General features: G+C 42.1%; 2 protein-coding genes across 2 annotated transcripts; both read left to right on the top strand.

The window, feature by feature from the left end:
- Positions 1-6,083: 6,083 nt before the first annotated feature.
- Taf7 (TATA-box binding protein associated factor 7) lies at positions 6,084-9,612 on the top strand. Its single transcript, XM_021150914.2, has 2 exons — positions 6,084-6,343; positions 6,753-9,612. Exon 2 carries the CDS (start codon positions 6,773-6,775, stop codon positions 7,796-7,798), a length of 1,026 nt encoding a protein of 341 aa, XP_021006573.1. The 5' UTR covers positions 6,084-6,343; positions 6,753-6,772; the 3' UTR covers positions 7,799-9,612.
- A 1,880-nt stretch (positions 9,613-11,492) lies between these two features.
- LOC110284918 (mitochondrial ornithine transporter 2-like) lies at positions 11,493-13,123 on the top strand. Its single transcript, XM_021150915.3, has one exon. It carries the CDS (start codon positions 11,671-11,673, stop codon positions 12,466-12,468), a length of 798 nt encoding a protein of 265 aa, XP_021006574.1. The 5' UTR covers positions 11,493-11,670; the 3' UTR covers positions 12,469-13,123.
- The last annotated feature ends 11,384 nt before the right edge of the window (positions 13,124-24,507 follow it).

The following is a 24,507-nucleotide window of genomic DNA, read 5'->3' as shown; positions in this document are numbered from 1 at the left end:
GTTTGAGACCACAGCTGCCCCAGAATATCTCTGTCTAACCTAAATGAAGCCATCTGAAGATCTGGTGTGGTCTCATGGATGTGGGCCAAAATGTCTTGAGTAGTCAGTCATACAGTGGCCTGTCAAGGTCTGGGTCAGGCAGCAGGGTAGCAAGGCTCAGGGCAGTTGGGGCCTGAAATGTAATCCTGGGGAGGGGTGCAGGGGATTTAAGAGGAGAGGCCAGTAATGAGTCATTCTGGCATTGGTGATAGTCAGGCTTTGGCCTAGTAGCAGTTTGTCAGGATCTTTATAACCAGGTGGGCTGTCATTGTGATGAAGTGCAAATGGGGGCGGGGGGAACCCATATTCTGGCAACTGGGTCTAATTCCTTTGACAGGCCATTAGCCTGTGGCAGGGCCTCTTGTCCATGAATAGCTGGAGGGCTTAGTCACTTGTGGCAACTCCAAAGCTTGTATAGAAATTGCTTTCTGGCCTCAGAGAGCCACTTCTGACCTCCTACTAATGTGTATCCTCTGGATTCAGGGAGTTCAGCTGTGATTGACAGAGTAGGGCCTTCTTATCAGAGGCTTGATAGTCTAAATTTCTCAGGGTCTCCAACAGGTCCTGGGTCTCTTTTAGACATTCTTGTTTGGTTCCTGCTGTCACCAGTAGGTTATTTATAAACAGTTGAGGAGACTTCTAGGTTTTAGCAAGACAGTGTCAAGCTCTTTTAGTAACAAGGAAGCTGGTGGGTTTCTCTTTTATTTTGAGGGTTACCCTGGACATCTGTTCAGGCCATGGTTTGAATGGGCTTTTTCTTGGCATATTTCCTGGCCCAGTGGTCCTCCTCTTTAGAGCAAGTACATTGGTTCTTTTCTAAGTGGGTCCATTTTTGGTCCTTAGGGTCCCCCCTTACTTCTTTTTGTAGAAGCCATTTGTTTAGATATCTCCTACACAGGTGGGCCACTACACTGGCCTGGCACCAGGGCCTGAGTATGCACATTGGTTTCTAGAAGCCATTTGTTTCAGACATCTCCTACAGTCCTCAGGTTTGGCCATGGCTGCCAACAGGATCTTTGCCAGATCGAGAATCTGTTTCTTCTGCTCTTATACCTGTCTTTTTTAAAAAATCTTTATTAAACGCTTCTTCTGCCATTATCTTTCAGACTCTTTTCCCTTGGTACTTGAACCCTTTGGAGTTTCCTGCTATCTGGTGCTGCCTGGTTAATAAAAGCTGGAGCTACTGCTGCTTTTGCTTCCTTTGGACAAATTAGTGGCTGTGTCTCAGCCACTTTGAGACCTGCCAATCAGAGCATGGTGGTATGACTTAGTCTCTCCTTACCTTTAGCAGAGTTGAAGTCCTAATCTGGGCGGGGTCCCCCCAGGGCCAGGGACCAGTTTTCTGGTTTCTGTCTATTGTGAAGAAAACCTTCAAGAGCTCTTTGCAATCACCTCCAGAGGGCTGGTGGGTGAGAAGGATTGTCTCTAAGAGATTAATTTAATTTTGAGGATTGTCTGAAAAAGGGGGAGTTTGAGTTCTCCAGTAGAAAAAGGTCACGCGTGGCAAAGGCTCAATAGTGACGAGGTTGGTTTCCTTGATCATCAACTGGCCCTGCTGCTTGTGAGGACAGACCAACAGACTCAGGCTCAGAAGGCAGGGCTGCCTGAAGCTGCTGTCATTCCCCCTGAGGGGTTGAATAAGGTGGGGGTGGAAAAACAACCTCTTCTGCTCCTCTTTGGAGGACTGGGTAGAGAGATAATGTAGGAGGAGACAGGTGGTCTGGTGTCTCCTCCTTCATACCCTTGGGTTTTTTGCTAGCAGAGGCAAAAACTTCTGCTTGTTGTCTGGGGAGAAAAAGTTTAAGCCAAGAGGCTGGGTCCTCTAGACCCGACATCTTCTGTCAAAGTCAAAAGTTGCCTCATAACAAGAAACAGGAGAGTAGAGAACAGTTAGTTCTAACAGAATTTACAACAAACATGAGCCCAAGTGGACCCATAACCAGATGGCAAGCGTCCGAGCACCCCAATCCAAATGAGACACTCAGTTTTCCTGATCAGAGCCTGGAATGTCTTCAAGTCCCTGTGTGGTTACAAGTCTTTGTGATGTCTGCTCAATCGCATCAGACCACAAAATACCTTCTTTTAGGCCTCTTTTTAGAAAAGAAATTACAGATCTGGGCACCACTCAGGATTTATGAAAAAAGACGGGCACTGCGTAGACACAGACCAAATTACCTAGTGCTACATAAACACATGGACAGACTCACAGACTCAGATAGACATCACCAGCACTGAGATCCTAAGCGTTGGATCCTGGGGACCTTAAGAGTTCCTGGCCAAAGCACCAAAATGTTGTTTTAGGAAGCCTTCATGAATCCCAAAAAGACCACCAAGGAGCCATTTCTGATGTAATAGCATTAGGGTCTCTTTATTACATGCTTGGTCTTGGCTCTCCTCTAACTCAACCTTGACACAGCAGAACAGGAAGGGAAGGCAGAACAGCTTTTAACCCTCAGCAGGACAAGTTCTTAGGGGAAAATAGAAGCAAGTGAGTGTGTGAGGGAAGAGGTGCCTGGTCTGACAAGCATCTACTATCTATAAACTGACATATGGGTACTCTGAATCAAGACCAAATACAATTACAAATGGTCTGAGAGTTCATCTGAAACAATCAGACTAATCTTTGATTAACTTTTGCTAGGAAGTAGTTAGGGCATCACTGTAGTCAAGTAGAAGCCTTGGGGTCCTTCCTGGTACATGGGTGCAGCTTGGGTTTTGCTGCAGCTCAAGTTTTCAGGTATTTTGTTTTCTTTAAGATGGAGGCCAGTCCCAAGATTGAGTAGGTTTGGCATCTCACCACAGCCAGGCACAACTGACAAGATATTTTATATAAACCACGTAACAGTAGTAATGACTTATTTTGCCTCCTGGTATCAGTGTCTTCAGTGCCAGGCTGCCTGGCTGGCTCTGTTTCTGGGCCTGATGTGAAGTACAGCCCAATGCAAAAAGGGCATGTGACAGCAGAGATGCTCTGCTCATAGTGGTCAAGAAGCAAGGATTAGGGAGACCTTCCCAGGGCATACCCCTATTGCCCTTCTTTTTCTAACTAGGCCCCGCTGATCACCAAGTCTGGCTCTTATGTCTTGTATTAAGTGCTGGAACACAATGAACAAGACAAAACTTTCTACCACAAAGTCAGTTAAGTATAGAAAGAAATAAAGTGAATTTTGCAAATGCTAACCACATTTTAAGAGGGTCATTTTAATTTAGCTATGTGTCTTAGTCAGCTTTTTTGTTCCTGCACAAACATCATGATCAAGAAGCAAGTTGGGGAGGAAACGGTTTATTCAGCTTACATTTCCACACTGCTGTTTATCACTAAAGGCAGTATGGACCGGAACTCAAGCAGGTCCGGAAGCAGGAGCTGATGCAGAGGCCATGGAGAGATGTTACTTACTGGCTTGCTCAGCTTGCTTTCTTATAGAATCCAAGACTATCAGCCCAGGGATGGCACCACCCACAATGGGCCCTCCCCCCCCTTAATCAGTAATTGAGAAAATGCCTTACAGCTGGATCTCATGGAGGCATTTTCTTAAGGGAGGCTCCTTTCTCTGTGATAACTCCAGCTTGTGTCAAGTTGACACGCAAATCTAGCCAGTACAGATATGGTGAGTATTTTAGAAGACATAAATCAAATGGCTTTGATGCACCGTCACAGAGATCCAAATAAAATAATATGTAAAAATGGATATCATGAAGTGGGAACGGCCAGGTGTGATACAGCACTCCTTTAATCTTGATCCTGTGCTCAGGAGGCAGGGGCAGGTTTCAGGGAGGTTGAGGCCAGGTTGGGCTGCATAGTGAGACTGTCTCAGTAAACCAAACTAAACCAAACCAAACCAAACTAAACCAAACCAAACCAGTGGAAACTGTCATTTATGCCAAGTACTATGTCACATGCTGACGAATCCATGGTACAAACAGCTCCAAGCAGTAGGACAGTAAAGACGTCTTACTTAGAATAAATTCTAAGATGATTTAAAAAGATACTTGCCAGTACGAGCCAGGACACATGCTGTGGGTGGTTGCTGTTATCCCAGAACATGGAAGACTGACTGGGCCAGAAGGATCACTAAGAGTTCAAAGTTCTCCCTAGGTAGGGTCACAGAGACAATGTATTAAAAAGATTTTTTAAAAAAGCTTCCATATTACACTTCAGCTGTAACAGGTCCCCAGACCTTAGCACTACTGACTCCATGATGAAAGTACCATTCATCACATAGACAGTGTGATGGGTATTCCTGCCTGTCAAGGTGACTATATCTGGAATGAACCACAATCCAGAAATGGAGGGCACACCAATGATTCAGGTCTTGAGGCTGGAATCTACATGAAGATCTTGAGGCATAGTGGCCATAAAAAGCTTAGGTCCATGCAAGGTAGTATACACCTTTAATTCCAGGAGACTGAGGCAAGCAGATCTCTTATTTCAAAGCCAGATTTGGACAAATTAGGTTCCAGATCCAGGAGTGGTGGTCCACACCTTTAATCTGGGCAGAACACTCTGCTGGAGCACATTGGAAGACTCAACTCTTTGCCTGCTTGCACTTATTTGCCAGCACATCTGCTGCTACCTATGTCTTCAGGATACAGAAGACCAGGTGAAACAAGTAGTCTCTTGAAATTTCCCATTTAGAGCTGCCCATTGTTTTGTGGCTAGACTACAGACTGCAAATCATTACAATAAATTCCCTTAATATATAGGCATTCCACAAGTTCTGTGACCCTGGAGAACCCTAACTAATACAGACAGTACCAATGAGCAAAATAAAAAATAAAGACCTAATTTATCAAACTTCATAGTTCTGGGAAAGTCTCTAAATGTACCAGCCTTGCTTTTTGGCTTCTGTAGGTCAGTCTCTAGCTTATGGTTCTTGTAATAAAAGTATGCCAATGCAGGACATTTGTTTGTGCTTAAAATCTCACCCTGACAAAGTCTCAGGGCCAACTGGGATCCAGAACACCCAGTGTAGTCACTGGCTAGCTAATATTTGTTGGCTTAAACCTATGTTTGAACAGCGTTCTTTGGTGGACATTCCTCAACAAAATCAGACCGTTTGTGTTTCTGACAATTCTGTTCTAAATGAACCTGCGTCATCATAAAAACATTTGTTTACAGTTATAGCTATCTGACATGTTACCAAAATATCATAACATACATACACCTGGTCCTCTGGAGCCAAAAATACAAATGAAGCCAAAGGCTTAGTTCCTCTCAAGGCAATAAACACGACTGTACTGGCTATTTTTGTGTCAACTTGACACAGCTGGAGTTATCAGAGAAAGGAGCTTCAGTTGAGGAAATGCCTCCATGAGATCCAACTATAAGGCATTTTCTCAATTAGTGATCAAGGGGGAAAGGCCCCTTGTGGGTGGGACCATCCCTGGGCTGGTAGTCTTGGGTTCTATAAGAGTAGGCTGAGCAAGCCAGGGGAGGCAAGCCAGAGAAGAACATCCCTCCATGGCCTCTGCATCAGCTCCTGCTTCCTGACCTGCTTGAGTTCCAGTCCTGACTTCCTTTGGTGATGAACAGCGGTATGGAAGTGTAAGGCGAATAAACCCTTTCCTCCCCAACTTGCTTCTTGGTCATGATGTTTGTGCAGGAATAGAAACCCTGACTAAAACAACGACTCTTCGCGTTAGAGAGTGAACAGCAATACTGTATCATTTCGCTGTTCTGGGCACTTTACTTTTACTTTGTGTTGTTTCCAATGTTTTAGCGGAGGCCGACTGGGTATGCCCTGGGAAGTAAAGATGCTTTCTGCAGGGTCGACCTTTATCTCTGGTAATCACTCTAGAAAGTCCCGACCCGCGACTTCGTAAAGTGCTGTCTTACGGGGTAAGTTTATGTTTTACTTTTTTGGAATCTCCATTATGCATTTCCAAAGCCAAGCTTTTCTGGAAACATCCTATACAGGGCAAGTTCTCACGAGAAGACGTAGTCACGGAATGACGTAATTACGAAAGTGCGCCTGCGCGCGCCGCTTGTACTTCCGGAAGAGCGGCGGCCAGCCCCTCGCGTCTGCTTCCGGTCTGTGACGTACGCCGCGTCTGCTTCCGCTCTGACGGAGCACTTTCTTTCGTTTTCTTCAGTGAGAGACGTGGGAAGGCCGTCTCCGGTGTTCGGCTCTCTGAGAGGCGGGGTGGCGAGCTTTCGCGCCGCGGGTCCTTAGCCGACTCGTTGTTAGCGCGCAGGTCGCGCTGCCAGGCCGCCGAGAGCGCGGAGAAACCGGAAGGCGGACGCACCGCTCCCTGCTGCTTTGCTCAAACCGCAAGAAGCTGAGTTCACAGTCGCTGGTGAACTGTAAGTACCGGAGTCGAAGAGTTCATTCACTCCCTTTACTTATTCTTTTTCTTTAATACTTTTATATCTTATTGGAGAGAATCTGTGGATCGGGGTTGTCTGCCAGACTAGACTGACGGTCTGTGCCTAAAATCCCTCAGTCGCTGCCGTTTCTTTTGCTGTTCAGGTTATCAGCAGCGTCATTTAGAGGCTCTAATTTGATACTGCATCTAGCAGACGAGTGAGTTTAACAGGGACAGTGCCAAAGTTTAAAAGTTTAAAGACTAGACTTGGAACTTAGTTTAAAAATTAAGACAAAATAGGCACTAGCTTGTGTTCCACTTAGTTGCTGTTTTCCTTGGAACTCGGTAATTACGAGTTTAAAATTATACTTAATAACATTGCCCCCTTTTCTTTTTAATTGTTGTAGGAGCTCACAAGGAATTAAAGATGAGTAAGAACAAAGATGATGTACCTCATGAGCTAGAGAGCCAGTTTATCTTACGACTGCCCCCAGAATATGCCGCTACGGTGAGGAGGGCAGTGCAGTCTGGGCACGTCAACTTGAAAGACAAACTGAGCATTGAGTTACACCCTGATGGGCGTCACGGCATTGTCAGAGTGGATCGAGTGCCCTTGGCTGCAAAATTGGTCGATTTGCCTTGTGTTACGGAAAGCTTGAAAACCATTGATAAGAAAACCTTTTACAAGACAGCTGATATCTCTCAGATGCTTGTAGCCACAGTAGATGGTGACCTATACCCTCCTGTGGAGGAGGCAGCTGCCACTGCTGACCCCAAAGCAAACAAGAAAAAAGATAAGGACAAAGAGAAAAAGTTTGTATGGAACCATGGAATTACTCTACCTCTAAAAAATGTCAGAAAGAGACGGTTCCGGAAGACAGCAAAGAAGAAGTACATTGAATCTCCAGATGTGGAAAAAGAAGTCAAGCGTCTGCTGAGTACAGATGCAGAAGCTGTCAGTACTCGTTGGGAGATAATTGCTGAAGATGAAACAAAGGAGACAGAAAATCAAGGACTGGACATCTCCTCTCCAGGAATGTCTGGCCACAGGCAAGGCCATGACTCACTAGAGCATGATGAGCTTCGAGAGATATTCAATGACCTCAGCAGCAGCAGTGAAGATGAAGAAGACGTAAACATCATTGACACTGAGGAAGATCTGGAGAGACAGCTACAAGACAAGCTAAATGAATCCGACGAGCAACACCAAGAAAATGAAGGAACCAATCAGTTGGTTATGGGAATTCAGAAGCAGATAGATAACATGAAAGGCAAGCTCCAAGAAACCCAAGACAGGGCAAAGCGCCAGGAGGATCTCATCATGAAGGTAGAAAACCTGGCTCTCAAGAACAGGTTTCAGGCTGTTCTGGATGAGCTCAAACAAAAAGAAGACCGCGAAAAGGAGCAGCTTAGCTCTTTGCAGGAAGAGCTGGAATCACTTCTGGAGAAGTGAGCATGTTGACTTTAGTCCTTAGTTAGACTAGTCAGCTCAAGAAAAAAATATTTTCAGAGTAAGGTCTTGAAATACTTTTTCTTTTCTTTGAAATGTTCTTATTCCCTGAGTTTCGTTGAATTTTTTTTGATTGTTTTTCATAACTATGGTGGTGTGTTTTCATTCTTAAGAAAATAGGATTACATAGACAGGTTTGTTGTAGGGAAGATACAAGAAAGATGAGTGAAATGAAAACACTTGAACTTTTAATCACTACAGGACTTTATTACAATTTGTTTCTTAAAAGTTTCTAGTCCTTTTTTTTTTTTTTTCTTTTTTTGGTGCTAAGATCAGTAATAAGCTAGCCTACAGGCAGTAAAGTTAATTTCTTTTAGAAATATATTTTTTTTACCTCAGCAAGTTTCCATGTTACAGAAATGCAAGTTTTTTCATAAAGGTTGTTTCTTATACAATAAAAGCTACAAATTTTCACTGTTTATGTTGTTGTTCTATGAATACCGTAAGTTGAGGTGGTTCATGGAGTTTAATGACTGAATGGTGTAGATCAAGATAAATGCTGTTCTTTTGTTTTTAGAAAAAGGAAAACACCAGGAAAGGAAATGGAGAAATTCATTGTTGCATTATATATTAAGGTTCAGGTCCACTCACTTCATCTGGAGGTTTATGAACACTGGGTCTAGAGCCTTCTTAAACTATCCTAGTTTTTATTGATGGATGTCTGTATCTTTTTCTTAAGCACTAAGGTTATCTGTAAAATACTGGAAGCAGTTATCAGATAAACTATTCCACTTGCTTAGATTAAGATTATATTTTAACTATTGCCAATTTAACTCTACAATTATTTAATAGACTGATGTTTATTCATATTGTTTCATTAGTATTTCCCAGTATGAAAGCCTGTGTCCTGGTCATACACAGAGAAAAATTCTGTGTGTTTTTTAAATACTAAAAAGCTGCCCCCAGGCAAACTAAGTATGAATTCAGAATGGAAGTCATCTGGCCCCTTTCATTGAGAACTTGCCTTCTGTATTGCTGTTGACGGCTGCCAGAGCCTCAAGCCCCAACTAGTCTGAACAGCTTGAGGTCAAGGCATACTAGTACGTATCAGTGACTTGATTGTATGATTTTTGGGCTGTAGCTTAATCCATTTGCTTCTATTTTCTTCTCTCTGAAATGGAGGTGATAGTATTACCAGCTTCACAGGGCTATTGGACTGACTTAAATCATAAGGCAGGCTTACTTAGAACAGTACCTGGAATATGGTGAGTGAAGAGTTAACAAATGTTACCATTTACTAAACTGGATCATAATAGGCATTAAAGAGTCATAGAGATGATAGTAAAGTGTTTACAAAGAAATTTTTTATTTTTGACTCACTCTGTATCTCAGGATGGCCTTGAACTCAGTTCTCTCAATCAAGTGCTGGTACTGTAGGTGTGCATGGGCAGGCCTGGCTTAGGCAAACAGCTGTTTTAATTAGGTTTTGTTTCAAATTCAACAAAGGCTCAAACCGTCTATTTTGGAAAAAGTTTATTTAGAATATCTACAGCATAAAAATTGACTCAACTTATTCCTGTAGTTTTCTTGTTTCTGGACATTTTTATATTAATATTAAAAATGGCATAAGGAGTAATTATCTGTTAATAAAATTTAAAAGATAAAGATGAAGATTGAGATCCAAATCCTACATCCTCATGAAAGATTCACTTTTCTCATGCAGCTCTTAGCTTAAGGAGTATGGTATAAAGACAGACATTTTTCAGTGTTTATGGGTTTATTCGCAAATTGCGCTTTTGTGTGTGTGTGTGTGTTGGGGGGTGTGTGTGCTGGGCCTTGGGAACACTAGGCAATTGCTCTGTCACTGATTTATCACATTTTAAGAGGTATCATCTCATGCCTTTATTTGGTGTATACAAAACATTACATTTATGTAGTTTTCTAATGCAAAAATTATAATTTTGTTATATAGACCCTTTAGAGACTTGTCTAAAAATATGAATAGTTTTATCAACCTGTGAATCTTTTTTTTTTTTTTTTAAAGATTTATCTCATGTATGTGAGTACACTGTTGCTGTCTTAAGACACATGGGAAGAGGGAATTGGATCACATTACAGATGGTTGTGAGCCACCATGTGGTTGCTGGGAATTGAACTCCGGACCTCTGGAAGAGCAGTCAGTGCTCTGAACCACTGAGCCATTTCTCCAGTCCCTGTGAATCTCTTATATAATAGTTTTTCCCTAGTGTTAGCCACTACTGATGGTAATTAGCTGTAAGGAAAGGAACTCATTAAAAGTCTGTGCTCAGAGTTGTTGATACCTAAGATCTTTATCCTTTGAAGCCATCTAACAGAGAATAGAAAGTTTATTTTTTCTGTATAAATTGAACCAATGGAGGCCTCAACTCAAAACACACAGATTAAGAGTGAGGTGAACAGCAGCTGAAAAGGAATTTGTGTGCGAGCTTATATGTATTTACTGTAAGGGGCCCTGTTAAGTCAATGTTTAGGCATACATACACGTTTGAGATTGGGTGATTAGGTTCTGCAGTGATGACCCCTGGGTTAAGAACACTTGCTTCTCTTCCAGAGGACACAGGTTAGGTTTACAGTGCTTACATGGTGGCTTACAACCTATTTTAAGTCCAATTATAGGGAATTCAGCTCTCTTCTGATCTCCATGGTGCACATAATTGCAAATTAGTAAAATCTTTTTTAAACATCTTAGAATATTATCTCTAAAGAAAAGTAATCTCAGAGAAAATTCAAATGTCAACAGCTGGACATTTTCCAAAGGAAAGGCCATCTGCTGAAAAAATTCTACCTCTTATCATGTACAATCTGAGTTTTAATGCCTTACTGTTTTGTTTTTGAGAAAGGGTCTGTAGCCCTTTTGGGATTGTCCCTGTAGATCAGGCTGGCCTTGAATTGAGAAATCTGCTCACCCCTGCTTCGGATTAAAGGCGTGTGCCACTCCACCAGGCTAAAGCCTTTTAAATATAGTTCAGGAAAGCTAATGAAAGAAACAATGATCCCAAATCTGGGGTCCTTTGTAAGGTGGGAGTCCGAGCTCTGCCTTGCCTGTCCCAGAGAAGAGCAGCTGCTGTGGGATGCTTTGTTTCTTGCCACGGACTTAAATGTAGTAGTTTCCAAGTAGTTTGTCTTCTCTATTATTCATTTTTGAGGCAGAGCTTTCAATATATATCCCTGGCTGGCCTCAAACTCACTATTCTCTGCTTCTTAAATGCTAGAGTTAAAAGTATGTGGCCCCTAGCATGGCCTGTCTTCTCTTTGAAAGCACTGTTCTAAAATCCAGATTGGATAAGCTGAGAGCACCTCTTGTGAAGTTTTGCGTAGTAAGAAATCAGGAATACAAACCCACAGAGAAACATCATTTCATCCTCAACTTGCTGTGGTACTGAGGGTGAAAGAGCTGTAGTTCACCCAGGCACACGTTCTATCCCTGACTTATACGCCCAACTCCAGTAAAGCGTCTCCTCCTAGGTATTTATGGGAGAAGTGGCCACTTATCTCATACAACCACTGAAAGCATTCTGCCATTGTCCTCGGGGACAGTGGGATGCTCGTGGATGCACATGGATGCACGTGCCTGGGGGTTATTCCCTAGCGGCCGTAGAGTGCGTGGCAGCGGCCCAAGGCTTTGGTTTGAGTAGCTTTGACAAGGAGACAGACATAGGTCCGCAGCAGCTGGCCGTGGGCGCGACAGAGACTTGGCTTCTGACGACACTCTCGGGAGGGTGGAGGAACATGAAGTCCACCCTGCCATCCAAGCCGCCATAGACCTCACTGCGGGCGCAGCAGGGGGCGGAGCGTGTGTGCTGACTGGGCAACCCTTCGACACCATAAAAGTAAAGATGCAGACATTTCCTCAGCTGTACAAAGGCCTTGCTGACTGCTTCCTAAAAACATACAACCAAGTGGGCATCCGTGGCCTTTACAGGGGAACCAGTCCTGCACTGCTAGCCTATGTCACCCAGGGCTCTGTCCTGTTCATGTGCTTTGGCTTTTGCCAACAGTTTGTCAGGAAAGTGGCTAGAGTGGAGCAGAATGCAAAGCTGAACGACTTGGAGACTGCCACTGCTGGGTCGCTGGCTTCTGCATTTGCTGCGCTGGCCCTCTGCCCCACTGAGCTTGTGAAGTGTCGGCTGCAGACCATGTATGAGATGAAGATGTCAGGGAAGATAGCACAAAGCTATAACACAATTTGGTCTATGGTTAAGAGTATCTTCATGAAGGATGGTCCCTTAGGCTTCTATCGTGGACTCTCGACCACTCTTGCTCAGGAAATACCTGGCTATTTCTTCTACTTTGGGGGCTATGAAATCAGTCGATCATTTTTTGCATCAGGGGGATCAAAGGATGAACTAGGCCCTGTCCCTTTGATGTTAAGTGGAGGCTTTGCTGGGATCTGTCTCTGGCTTATCATATTCCCAGTGGACTGCATTAAATCCAGAATCCAGGTTCTTTCTATGTTTGGGAAGCCTGCAGGATTAATCGAAACCTTTATAAGTGTTGTGAGAAATGAAGGAATATCAGCCTTGTATTCTGGATTGAAAGCCACTCTGATTCGAGCCATCCCTTCCAATGCTGCTCTCTTTTTGGTTTATGAGTACAGCAGAAAGATGATGATGAACATGGTGGAAGAATACTGAAGTGTCTATTGATGAGTCCTTGTCTGAGCACATGAATGAGAGGACCACAGCTCTACATGTCAAAGAATTCAAGACCAACATGGAGTTAGCTTTGACTGGGAATTTCGGGTTTGTCTTCCCTTCCTCAAATCTCATACCTTGTGGAGAGATCTTTATATATCATATGGTTTCTTCCTGCAATCCAACTGAGATAGGAAAATCACTACTTTTGCTGGCGGTGGGATCTACAGGGTGAACCCAAGACCCTATGTACTTAATCTCAATTATCAAGGCTTCTTCATAAATCTATATATGCATCTTGAATGGTATGTGTTGTGAGTGAAACATAATTTAGTACTCTGTTTAGTCTCAAATATCACCAAAATACCTTGAGTTGATCATGTTTCAGGTATACAGGTATTGCTTAATTTTTTTCAAGATGTGGGTTATAGTTTAAAACTTGTTTAATGTGCACTGCACTAGGCTGTTAAGGTTTTTAAAGTCTTTAGGTAACCACCAAAACCTTTATGTTGATTTCTAAGAAGAGAATGTGTCTATCTACCAGCATGGCTTTCACATTCAAGTAAAATTTCATAATAGGCATCCTGGATTTTCTATGCTAACTTTAAATAGTGTGGTTGAAGTAGAGTTATATTTTACCTGCAATGGTATATTGTTAAGTGGGGCAATGAGTATCAGGAAAGACTTTGGGGAACAGCGTGGTCTTTACCTGCACTAATTTCCTCATTCTCCTTCCAAAGAAGCCAGGCTTTAGATCGAGGAAAGAGCTAAAGACATGGGATCATATATTGTGCTTTGATGATCAATGCAGAAGAAGAGAGTTCTGATAGCTCCCTGCTTCTGGGTCCTGGCCTGGACAGGAATTCAGTGTTGAGTTGGTTCACTTTAGGTCACTCATCGTTCTCGTACCATCACCCAATTCCCCAGGAAACAGAAAGTAAAGAAGCCAAGAATAGGCTTTGTTCTGTTTGGTGACAGAGTGAGAGTCCTGCTGGATGAAGTCATCACTTAGGCAGGACTAGTGTGTGCTTAGTGGTAACATTATCACAGTAAGCAACGTGAAAGGGGTGACCTTAAGTCCATAACTGCTTACAGTATGCTCAGTGTTACAGCTTTCTAAATTTGCTTCTGGTAGCCAGTGGACTTTAATGATGGAATGCCCCAATATAAAACAATGAACCATAAGAAAAGCCATTTTATTAAACTCTATGTATGCATACAAGTGCAGACAGTATCTCCCAATAAAACTCCCAAACACACCGAAACAAGATGAAAGTCCCCTCTCCCCAAATTATAACTCAATTTACCCCCAACAGACTTGGAGTTAAGCAGATGTTCATAGATCATATGATTAGACTCATTCTTTATAACAATAAAGTAAGCTTCATCTTTTGTGTGGCTACAAGGCCAACAGGGTCTTTTCTATAACAGGTGTTAATACCTACAGAGCTGAAAGAAGGTGAGGTACCAGTTTTGAGAGTACAGACTATGTGTGCTCTGTGCCAGGCCTCTAACTTCCTTTTTAAAACCCATTAAGCCATTATGGTAACTCTAAATTATATTTCCAGATGCAAGATTCAGAGAAATTTAGAAACTGACAAACAAGGGCTGCTGGGGACAGTTAGCAAGAGATTTCTCTCAATATTACACCCAGTCTGCTTAGGATCTATAGTTGTTGGTTTGTTTTTTCCGTATCTTTTCTTCTAGTTGAAACCACCTGCTATTTTACTCTTAAGTTGTTTCTGTGTTGAAGTTCCATGCACCACACTTCTCAGACAATGTCGCCCTCCAGCATAGCAGTCAGGAGCTGGCCTGCAGCTCTGCTTTCAGCAGACTTGCTCCTCAAAGCTATGCATTAAAAGTTTAAATGCTTTCAGGAGAAATCATATGAGGCAAGCGGGAGTGAATGTGAGTAGAGGGAAATGATAAGAAAACTTATCCAATTTAATTTTACTAACCATTGGTTTAACATTTGGGTACATTTTGTATCACTTCTGATCCTTAGGCTAGACAGCAGTAAGATATGAACAGTGGAAGTTGGGGTCAAGCTCTATTGTCTAATCTTAGCTCTGGGGTGACAGGAAAGCTGTGTCAACACACACTTATGAGACCAAGTCATGAGATCTTGTGACTAGGTCTTATGACCTGGTCTTGTGACCAAGATTATGGGAAATCCTGGTTTGAGCAGTTAATCTACATGAGACCAACCTTCCACCAATCAAAAGGAAGGATGGGTGATGTGACCAGGCGACATAGAAGAAGGTAAAATATGGCAACCCAAGATCCTATTCTCAGACACTCCACTCGGGTCAGTGAGAGCAAATATTTACTCTTAATAAACTTCACTTTATTCTAATGAACTTGGCTTGCTCTGTGTATCTTGTTGCAATCCCAGTGAGAATGCAAGAACTGAAGACATGCCTGCAATGGGACTCAGATGCACTGGAATTGTAAGGTAACATTGTCCTTTCTCATGAGTAGAGGTCGACTCTGACCTCCTTGGATGCCACTGTCTTGCACTAATGGAAAAAAAATCTATCTTGCTTTTCTTTTCTTATCTTCCCTCCTTATCATAGGTTGCTTTTCTTAAGAATGGAAGCCCCACAGGCACACCAGGAAACTGCTTTCCTTCCCAGGCCAAGGCGACTCTTTACTAAGACCTGAAGACCAAGGGGAATGGGGTTTGGCAGCTTTCAGTGTAAAGAAAATTCTCCTTATGTTAACAAGTTTTTATTTTCTATTCTCCCTTCCTTTTCACACCATTTATAATTTTATCAGTCCCTCTCTCATTTCCAAAGGTGGGTGTTTGGATGTAAAATGTAACAGGAACAATACCTGTACCAGTCAGCGCCTGTGGTCCTTGATGTATGTGGATGCTTCCTGCTTTATATTTTCTTCTTTGTCTGCCCAAGGGTGAACTTTCAGGTGCCAATGCCAAGAATGTTCTCTCATTTCCCTTCATCCTACCCTGCCTTGGACTTTAGCCCTCCACTCCTCTATAAACTCCGTTTCTACAAACTTTTATTGCTGTAGGTATGCTTCCTCTCTTAATTCCTTTCTTAATTTGGTTGTGAATGAGGGCAAAGATTTCCATTTTTTCTTCCCCCCTCTAAGTTAAAGGCTAGGACACAGCTTTCCTGTCATCCCAGAGCTAAGATTAGACAATAGAGCTTGACCCCAACTTCCACTGCTGTATGAAACTGCTTTGGGGCCAGCACATTCCTCCATAGGAGTCAGGCTCCTTGCTTTTATCCTGCTGATGGCTACCAATGCTACTGGCAAGAACTCCATTTGTCCTGTATCAGGATGTTTAATGCAAAGTTTTGGAAATGATCAAGCTGTCCACTTTCAGTTTACACCAAGCTCCGGAATGGTCTTTAGGTTATTTTGAGGGTATCCTTAAAGAGCTATGCTCCTGGCCAAATTATCACCATTCACCAGAAATGGAACCAATTTCACTGTCCATGCTGACAAAACGATCTCAGAAATCCCTTACTCTGGGGATTGCCTAAGATTACTTTTCTTTCCTTGGTTGGTTTACATTATACCATCTATTGGCTGCCTATTTATTTATTTATTTATTTATTTATTTATTTAAGGATTCCAGACCTTAATTTTATGCCTCAATCTCTTCCCACGGTTCAACATGAGATCTACCAAAGTTATTGATTATGTAAAGGTCCACTTTTCCCTTTCCCTAGTCTCTGGATGCAGGGTTAAAAAACCCTAAGTGGCTTCTATACCATAAAAAGGAATTCTATAAAGAACTGGCAAGAAGTTTCCAGCTACAGAACCCTGAATATGGTCAAAACTAAGCCAAGTCAAGCCTGCTTAATATTTGGAAGGGAGAATTGCTAAGGAGATACAGGGCAGTATCAAAGATTGGGTATTTTGATTACACCTGATACCTGAGGCTAAAGATGAGGCCCCAGGTGTTATCTTAGTGATAGCTGTTAGAGAAAGTGATACTAACTCACAGTGAGAACTAAATCTCTCTTTGAGGTGGGAGATACCCAAACCAAATTACAGGGGAGCCAACTTTCTATTAGAGATAGTGACATTCAACTCATGGTGAAAACTGAAGGCACTCCCAGAAGACAGTTGTGTTTTTTGGGGGGGAACTAGGGCTCTTTCCTCCTACTTTCTTGGAACAATGCTGTCTTAGGGTTTCCATTGCTGTGAAGAGATACCATGACAAAATTTAATTGGGGCTAGCTTACAGGTGCAGAGCTTCCATCCATTATCATCAAGGTGGGAAGCATGGCAGCATTCAGGCAGGCATGGTGCTGGAAGATCTCAGAGTTCTATATCATGTTTCAAAGGCAAACAGAAGACTGGCTCTTTTAGGCAGTAAGGAGAAGGGTCTCAAAGTCCACCCCCACAGTGAAACACTTCCTCCAACAAGGCCATACCACCTAATAGTGCCACTCCCTGGACCAAGCATATTTAAACCACTACAGACCCCTCCTCAAACAGCTCTTTATAGCAGTGGACACATCCTGAGAAACTAGAATCAATTGATCCTCAAACTTTATAGAAAATTATTTTTCTCTTACAATATGACCTCAGCACTGAAAATGGAAAGATGTCCCTTATATCTAGGCATCCCTCTTAAGAGACTGCCCCTTTCTCCAGAAAGACTCAATTGGATCCTGTTTTACATGATTTACTCCTCTGGGAAAACCTGCTTAACCACTTAGATATTTCTCATTGATTCAAACTGCAGTGAGAAATTAAGTACAATCTGGCTTTATAGAATGGGAACTATTATACAATCTAAAAGTTAAAAATAAAATTCAAAGGAGTATTTCAAAACCATTTTTCTTCTCTGGTTTAAAGAGCCATTCATTCAAAGGAGAAAATGACCTGAAAGACAAACTATTGAACGGACACTAAATTCAAGAGGCCAGTTCTTAGATCCAAGTTCCAGAAAAGTCTGAGTGCACAGGTCTAAGATGATGGTAACCAGAGAGCAATCCTATTCACCTTCAGCTAATGCTCTGAACATGCAAGAAAGACAGTGCTCCAGATCTAGTATGCACCACTGGATTGATTCTTCCACTCCATCTCTGTTCCTCTGGTCTTTTAGGGCCCTCAGTCCTTCAAGGAAATAGATGCCTGTGGGGGGGAGAAAATAAAAGGAGTCAAGAGGTTCTGCCTAAGTCCACAGGAGTAGTCAAGATGGAGGCTTGTCCAGTTTTAACAGTAAAGACAGTGCTTAATTTTGGCCACACCCAATAGGAGAGTATAAACAGAAAAATAATGTCCCCTGGAAAAGGGTGGACATTAGTACTTCCTCTACTGAGAATTGCCAGACCATTGCATACACACTCATCTTGCTCCACAGCCTGGACTCTAGGAGCAGATGCTACCTAATGTATGTCATCACATGGTCACGATTACAACCCACTCGTCTTTGCTCATTGATTCACGAAATGCAGCTTTTGGGGTGGGAGAAAATGACTTTTGTGTCTTTGGAGAAAAGGAGCACTCCTCTCTAGGGGTTTCTGCTGATTTTCTTGCTGATGTTACCCACAACATGGCTTCATCATCTGCATCACCTAACCTGCTGGGACTTCAAAGAGCAGCAGGTTCAAGGCAGGATTAGACTTTGGTTCTGAGTTCAAAGCCTACCATTGTGCTACTACTGTTACCACATAACAGTATGTATATATTCATACATATATGCACATATATATATATATATATATATATATATATACACACACATATATATAGTGGTTTTTTCATTGTTGTTGTTTTCTTGAGACAGGGTTTTACTGTAGCTCTGGCTGTCCTGGAACTCACTCTGTAGAACAGGCTGGCCTCGAACTCACAGAGATTGACCTGGCCCTGCCTCCAGAGTGCTGGGACTGCACATGGTGATTTTCCTCCCTGTTTCTATTTTTATGTCTGTTGTCCCTGTTCACTTTGGCATCAGGAGTGGGAGCTGATTTGCTGCATAGTTCACCAGTGCACTCGCATCTTCTTCAATACTTACTTGGTAGGCTCCTGGATGAGGTTAAATGTCTGGTAAGAATCCTTCCTTGGTCATCTGTATGCTTTGTACTCTTAACACACATGCTCTTTTCTTCTTTCTTTTAAATTTTAGTGTACAAAATAATGATGGCATCGTAACATTTTTATATGCCTGTCACTGGAGATTGTTCCTATTTGTTCTACCCCTAATATTCTCCTGTCTATCCCTTCCCACTGCCCTTATTCATCCCTCAAATAGTTCTTCTATTTTCATGTTTTTCTCTCCCTTTCTCTCTCCCCACACACAGCTAAATAGATTTCATATAAGAGAAAACATGGTGTTTTGTTCTCCCCCACATATTCTGTTCTGCCTATTCCCTGATCTTAGAACCCTCCCCTCCTGCACAGTATTCCATTCTATACTACAGTGGGGGTGAACATGAGCAAACGATAACACATCTAAAAATGCCACACAAGCATTTAAGTCTAGAGTCCTCATTATATTGATTTCACTTTTGCGTTCTGTGATTAAATATTCTGACCAAACACTACTACTTTGGGAGGAAAGGGTTTCTTGTGTCATCAATCATCAGAGGAAGCTAGGGCAGGAGCACAGGGCAGAACCCACACAGAGATGTGGCTTGTTTGTTCTTAGGCTTACATTCAGATACCTTTCCTGCACCCTTTGTGACTGTGCCAAGGTGTGCTGCCACCCAGTGAGCTGAGCCTTCCCACAAAGAATCAACAATGAAGAAAATGCCACACAGACATGCCCACAGGCCAATGTGATGGGGGCAATTCCTCAGTTGAAGTCCCTTTTTGCCAGGTGTCTCTACGTTGTGTCAAGTTGACAAAAACTAATCGGCACATCCAAAAAAGAGAAAACTGTGACATTTCTTTCTGAATCTGGCTTATTTTGCTTAATATGATGACTTTCAGTTCTACAAAAGACATGATTTTACTTTTGTTTCCTTCATCGTTGAGACACTGTCTCATTATGAAGCCTCCTGTAGTCTCGCCCTGTTGCTAGGAAGATTTTAAAAAGACACACAGAGAGTCAGAGCAAACAATGTTTATTGAAATAAAGGGGCCAGTGATATGGCTCATCTGGTAAAGGCACTTGCTGCCAAGCCTGATGGTCCGAGTTTTAGGCCCCATACAGTGGAAAGAGAAAACTGATTCCTGCAGATTGTTCTGTGACTTCCCAATGTGTGCCTTGGCATGACCCAACCACTCTTTTCATACACCAAGTAAATATATACATGTAATTAAAAAAAATAGGGCTGGTGAGATGGCTTAGTAGTGCTTGCTGTTAAGGCTGACAACTGGAGTTTGATTTCTGGAATCCAGAATAGACATGGAAAATTGATTCCTACCGTCTATCCTGACTCTTTTTATTTTTTTTATATTTATTTATTTATTATATGTAAGTACACTGCAGCTGTCTTCAGACACACCAGTCAGATCGCCTTAAGAATGGTTGTGAGCCACCATGTGGTTGCTGGGACTTGAACTCAGGACCTTCAGAAGAGCAGTCGGGTGCTCTTACCTGCTGAGCCATCTCACCAGCCCCTGACTCTTGCATGCACTCCATGGTACGAGCACTGTGGCATTCATATTTCCTCCTAGAGTCACAGACAGATGAACAGACAGACAGACAATGCCTGACCACTTTCCAAAGTATTTCCCTATTAACCACTCTCATGTTTAAGCCATGAATATCTTTGGTTATCACCCCTTCTAATAATTGGCTTTTACATTTTCCCAAACAGCAGTGTATTGTACCCTGATTTTCATCTGTACTTCTCTGATTATAGCAAAAATATTGGACATCTCTTCATATGTTTATATGCACTTTTCCTGTGCAATGTCTATATATTTATTAATTTTCCACTTTTAATTTACATTAGTTTAGAGTTTAACACACACACACACACACACACACACACACACACACACACACACACACTTTTGGTGGCCTTGGAAATTGAGCCAATAGCCTTGTGCATACTAGGTAAGTGATCCACCTCTCTGCATCTCTCTTTCTCTCTCCTTTCCTTCCTTTCTTTCTTTAATACAGGATCTCACTATGTAGCCCCGTCTAGCCTGGAACTCACTATGTAGTACAGGTTGGCTTTGAACTTAAAGAAATCTGCCTGCTTATGTCTATGAGTGCTGGTATGAAAAGTTTGTGTCACCATGCCCCAACCCCTTTATATTCTTGATACTAATTTTTGTCAGTGTATTGTATCTTTCCTGATTGGTACCTTGTATTTTCATAACTCTAAAATATTGGTTAAGTCCTTTAATCTAGCCTCAGTTACCAACCTGTGTGTTATTATTGTTTTTGAGACAGGTTTTTCAGTATGAAGTGATGGCTATGCTGGAACTCACTCTGTGGTCTAGGCCAGCCTCAAACTCAAGAGAACTGCTTGCCTCTGCCTCCAGAGTGCTGGAATCAAAAGCATGTGCCATTACACCTAGCTCAATCCTTTATTTTATATTAAGTATTTTTCTTTTAAAAAACTATTTTATCTTCAAGGTCTAAAATATGTTTACATTTTACCCACTAGAAACTTTAAAGTTTATGGAGTTTATTTTTGGATATTTAAACACTATTTCCCTTGAGAACTGACCTTCTAAAATTGATTTCGTGACAGATTCTCTCTGTGTGGACCATATTGGCACTGAGCTTAGAGATACCCCCGTCTCTGCCTCCTGATTGTTGGGATCAAGTGTGTCACCACACATCTGGCAGGGATAAGCTTTTAAATTATGGTGGGGATGATGACCCAGTTAAGTTATTTTCTATGGATCTCCTACTTAGCCTCAGTTGTCAACTTGACACAGAGTTATCTGAGAGTCTCAACAAGGCCCATGATGCCCATCAGATTGATTTTTGGACGTATCTGTTAGATATTTTCTTGATTGGTGATTAATATAGGAAGTGCTGAACCTTCTGTGGATGTTACTATTTTTACTTAGGCAGGGAACTCTGGTCTATAGAAGAAAGCTAGCCAAACAGATGCTAGGGAACAAGCCAGTAAGTAGCCTTTCTTTGTTTTCTGCCTTCAGGTTCTTGCCTTGACTTTCATTTATGATGTATTATGACCTAGAAATGTAAGTTAAAATAAACCCTTTCCTCTTCTAGTTGATTTTGGTCAGTGTTTTATTATAGTAACAAAAGCAAAATAGAACATTGGATTATCATTTTTTAACTAAGAATTTCATCTTTCTTCCATTGCTCTATATTATGGCCTGACTATATCATATAGAAACCACATATTTCACATATAGAAACCATTAAAAATTTTAAGACTTTATCTGTGTGGTTTTTGCCTATAAGCATGTAAAATGAGCCATGCGATGAGCCATGCGTGTGTAGTGTCCTTGGAGGTCTGAAGAACTTAATTTCCTAGAACTGGAGTTAAAGGTAGTTGTCAACCACGTGTGGGTGCTGGGAATTGAACCCGAAACCTTGGAGAGAACAGTAAGTGCTCTTAATAAGTGAGCTACCACTCTAGCCTCAGTGATTCGGTTTGATGTGCTATAAAGATGAGCCCTCAATGAGAGGTTAGTGCTTTTACAAAAGGAGACACTTAAGACCTTTCTGTCTTTGTACCATGCAAGGACATAGCTATTGAGAAGGCTGTCCTCATCGGGAGCTAGATGCTATGATAAAAGCCTGCTAGCTCAGAGGCAGAAAAAGCATCTAGTTGATTTTTTCCAGAAGCAAACAGCCCCTCCTGTTTCTCTATGTTGTCTGTCTTCAATACCCTTCAACTCAAGGCTCTCCTTTCTCTTTCCTGGTTTTTCTTTTTCTTCTTCTTCTTCTTTTTAATGTTTACTCCATGTCAACTGGTGGCTAGCTCTGTCTCTTGACCTACTATTGATTTTATTTAGCTCTTGTTTACAGAAAGCTCTTGAATTAAAGGTGTGTGCTAGGGCTGAGCCACACCTCAACAAGAAATGGGTTTTTCCAGTTCACAATCTGAGGGTTCACGGTGTGATCAAATTTCCTGCAACATGTATGGGTATGTGCATGCGTGCACGAGTGTGTGTGTGTGTGTGTGTGTGTGTGTGTGCCACGCTCGTAGTGTAGATGTCTACAGAACACAGAATGGGAGTAGCTGCCCAGTGTGGGTTGCTTGTATCCAAATTCTGATCCTTTGGAAGAGCAGCAAGCACTCTTACCTTTTGAGTCATCTCTCCAGTCTTGTGCCTTCAGGGTTTTAAGCAAAATATCTAGCACAGTCTTAGAATTCTTTCTTGTGTTTCATTACTGTATTAGCTTGCTTTTTATTGGTACAAACTACCATGACCAAATGCAACTCTGGAGCATGGGGCAGGGAGGAGGGGAGAAAGCATTTCCTTTACCTTTCAGCTTATAGTCCACCACGAAGGGAAGCCAGGGCAGCAACTCAAGTAGAAAACAAGTTTGCTCCCTTGGATTGCTCAGCTTGCTTTCTTATGAAATCCAGGGCCACCTGCCCAAGGGTGTCCCTAATGGGCTTGCTACTTCCACATCAACTGTTAATCAAGAAAATGTCCCACAAGAAAATGTTTCACAGACTTGCCTATAGGTAATCAGAAGGAGGCATTTTCTCAATAGAGGTTCCTCTTCCCAGATGACTTCAGCATGTTTAAATTGACCAAAAAAAAAAAAAAAAAAAAAAAAAAAAAAAAAACCCAAACCAAGACAATCGACTCCTTGTCAACTTGACATACCAATACAAGACTCTTAAACCTTTCATATCTTGAATTAATATCAATATTACAATATAAAACATTCTAACTTTTAAAAGCCCCAAATCTTTAAAAATTCAAATACTTTAAAAGCTTAGTTTCTGGGCTGTATTAAAATAAGGCACCTTTTAAAGAGTAAAAACATAGAACGACATTGAAAATAATCTAAGACAGTACAAAAAATATACAAAAATCTTAGTTCAATTAAAAAGTTGTAGCGTGTAATTATTAAAAAACAATCCATGCTAAGTCCAGCTATGTGCTGGCAACTCGGTCTCCTTTCCTCCACCAGGAGCTGCAAGCCGTTCCAGAGGCTTCTCTGCCGCTGAACCGCTCACATTTCCCAAGCCTTCCTTCCCCTGCGGCTAGCCTGCCCAGACTGGTGGCGGCTGGCTCTAAATCCCTACCTAGACCGTTATAATGAAAACTCCGGAGGCTTATAATTTATCAGCCAGATTTATAACAGTAAATCTTCAACCCCTAAAATATCCGCCCAAAGAACTCAAAACTTAATTGATATAGATATAAGCTGCACACCTAAATTGGACAGATGTACCCTACATTACTTAACCGTCTAAGAAATCCCCAATTATTTATGGCTCCTAGGACCACGGGGTTCTGGCTCATCATCCTCTCCTATAGGTTCCATCTTGTCTCCTTTCTCAGTCATTCTCCGTCTTTCTCTGCCTCTTTCTCCTTCTCTTCCTGTTCTGACCGGAAGATCCCGCCTCCATATCTTCGCCCAGTGATTGGCTCCCTGTCGTCTTTATCAGCCAATCAAATAGCGAGGGGAAATTACCGAACAAAAAGTATCTTTGGAAACCTGCTTCCCCAGTCTGCCTTAGGTCATGTGCTTCAGTCCTTAATCAAACCGGCGGTGAAGCCTTGATTTTACAGAGATGGCTGCCAGGTATGTGACTGCCCTTAACCAAGATGATGGTGTTCCCCAGCTTTTAGCAAAGATAGTGATTATTTGGTTAGTTACCTCTCTTCAGTCCTGGCCTGCTTCTTCGCGTCTCTTCAACGTCTCGCTGAGTTCATCGACCTACTGGTTTATATCCGTCTCCCACGTCTGTCTCTCATGTTCTCTCCCAGCATCTTTTTATTCTTCTGCTATTTCCCAGAACCCTCTCTTTTCCTCCCGATGTCCCACCTCCTATTTCCCGATTCAGCTAATTGGTCATAGGCTTTTTTTTTTTTTCAAGACAGGGTTTCTCTTTATAGCCCTGGCTGTCCTGGAACTCACTCTGTATACCAGGCTGGCCTCGAACTCAGAAATCCGCCTGCCTCTGCCTCCCAAGTGCTGGGATTAAA

The sequence above is a fragment of the Mus caroli genome, unplaced genomic scaffold, assembly GCF_978045245.1.
Source record: "Mus caroli unplaced genomic scaffold, Mus_caroli_1 scaffold_19, whole genome shotgun sequence".
NCBI lineage: Eukaryota > Metazoa > Chordata > Mammalia > Rodentia > Muridae > Mus > Mus caroli.
Note: the sequence above shows the minus strand (reverse complement) of the source record. Positions and strands in the feature narration are given on the sequence as shown.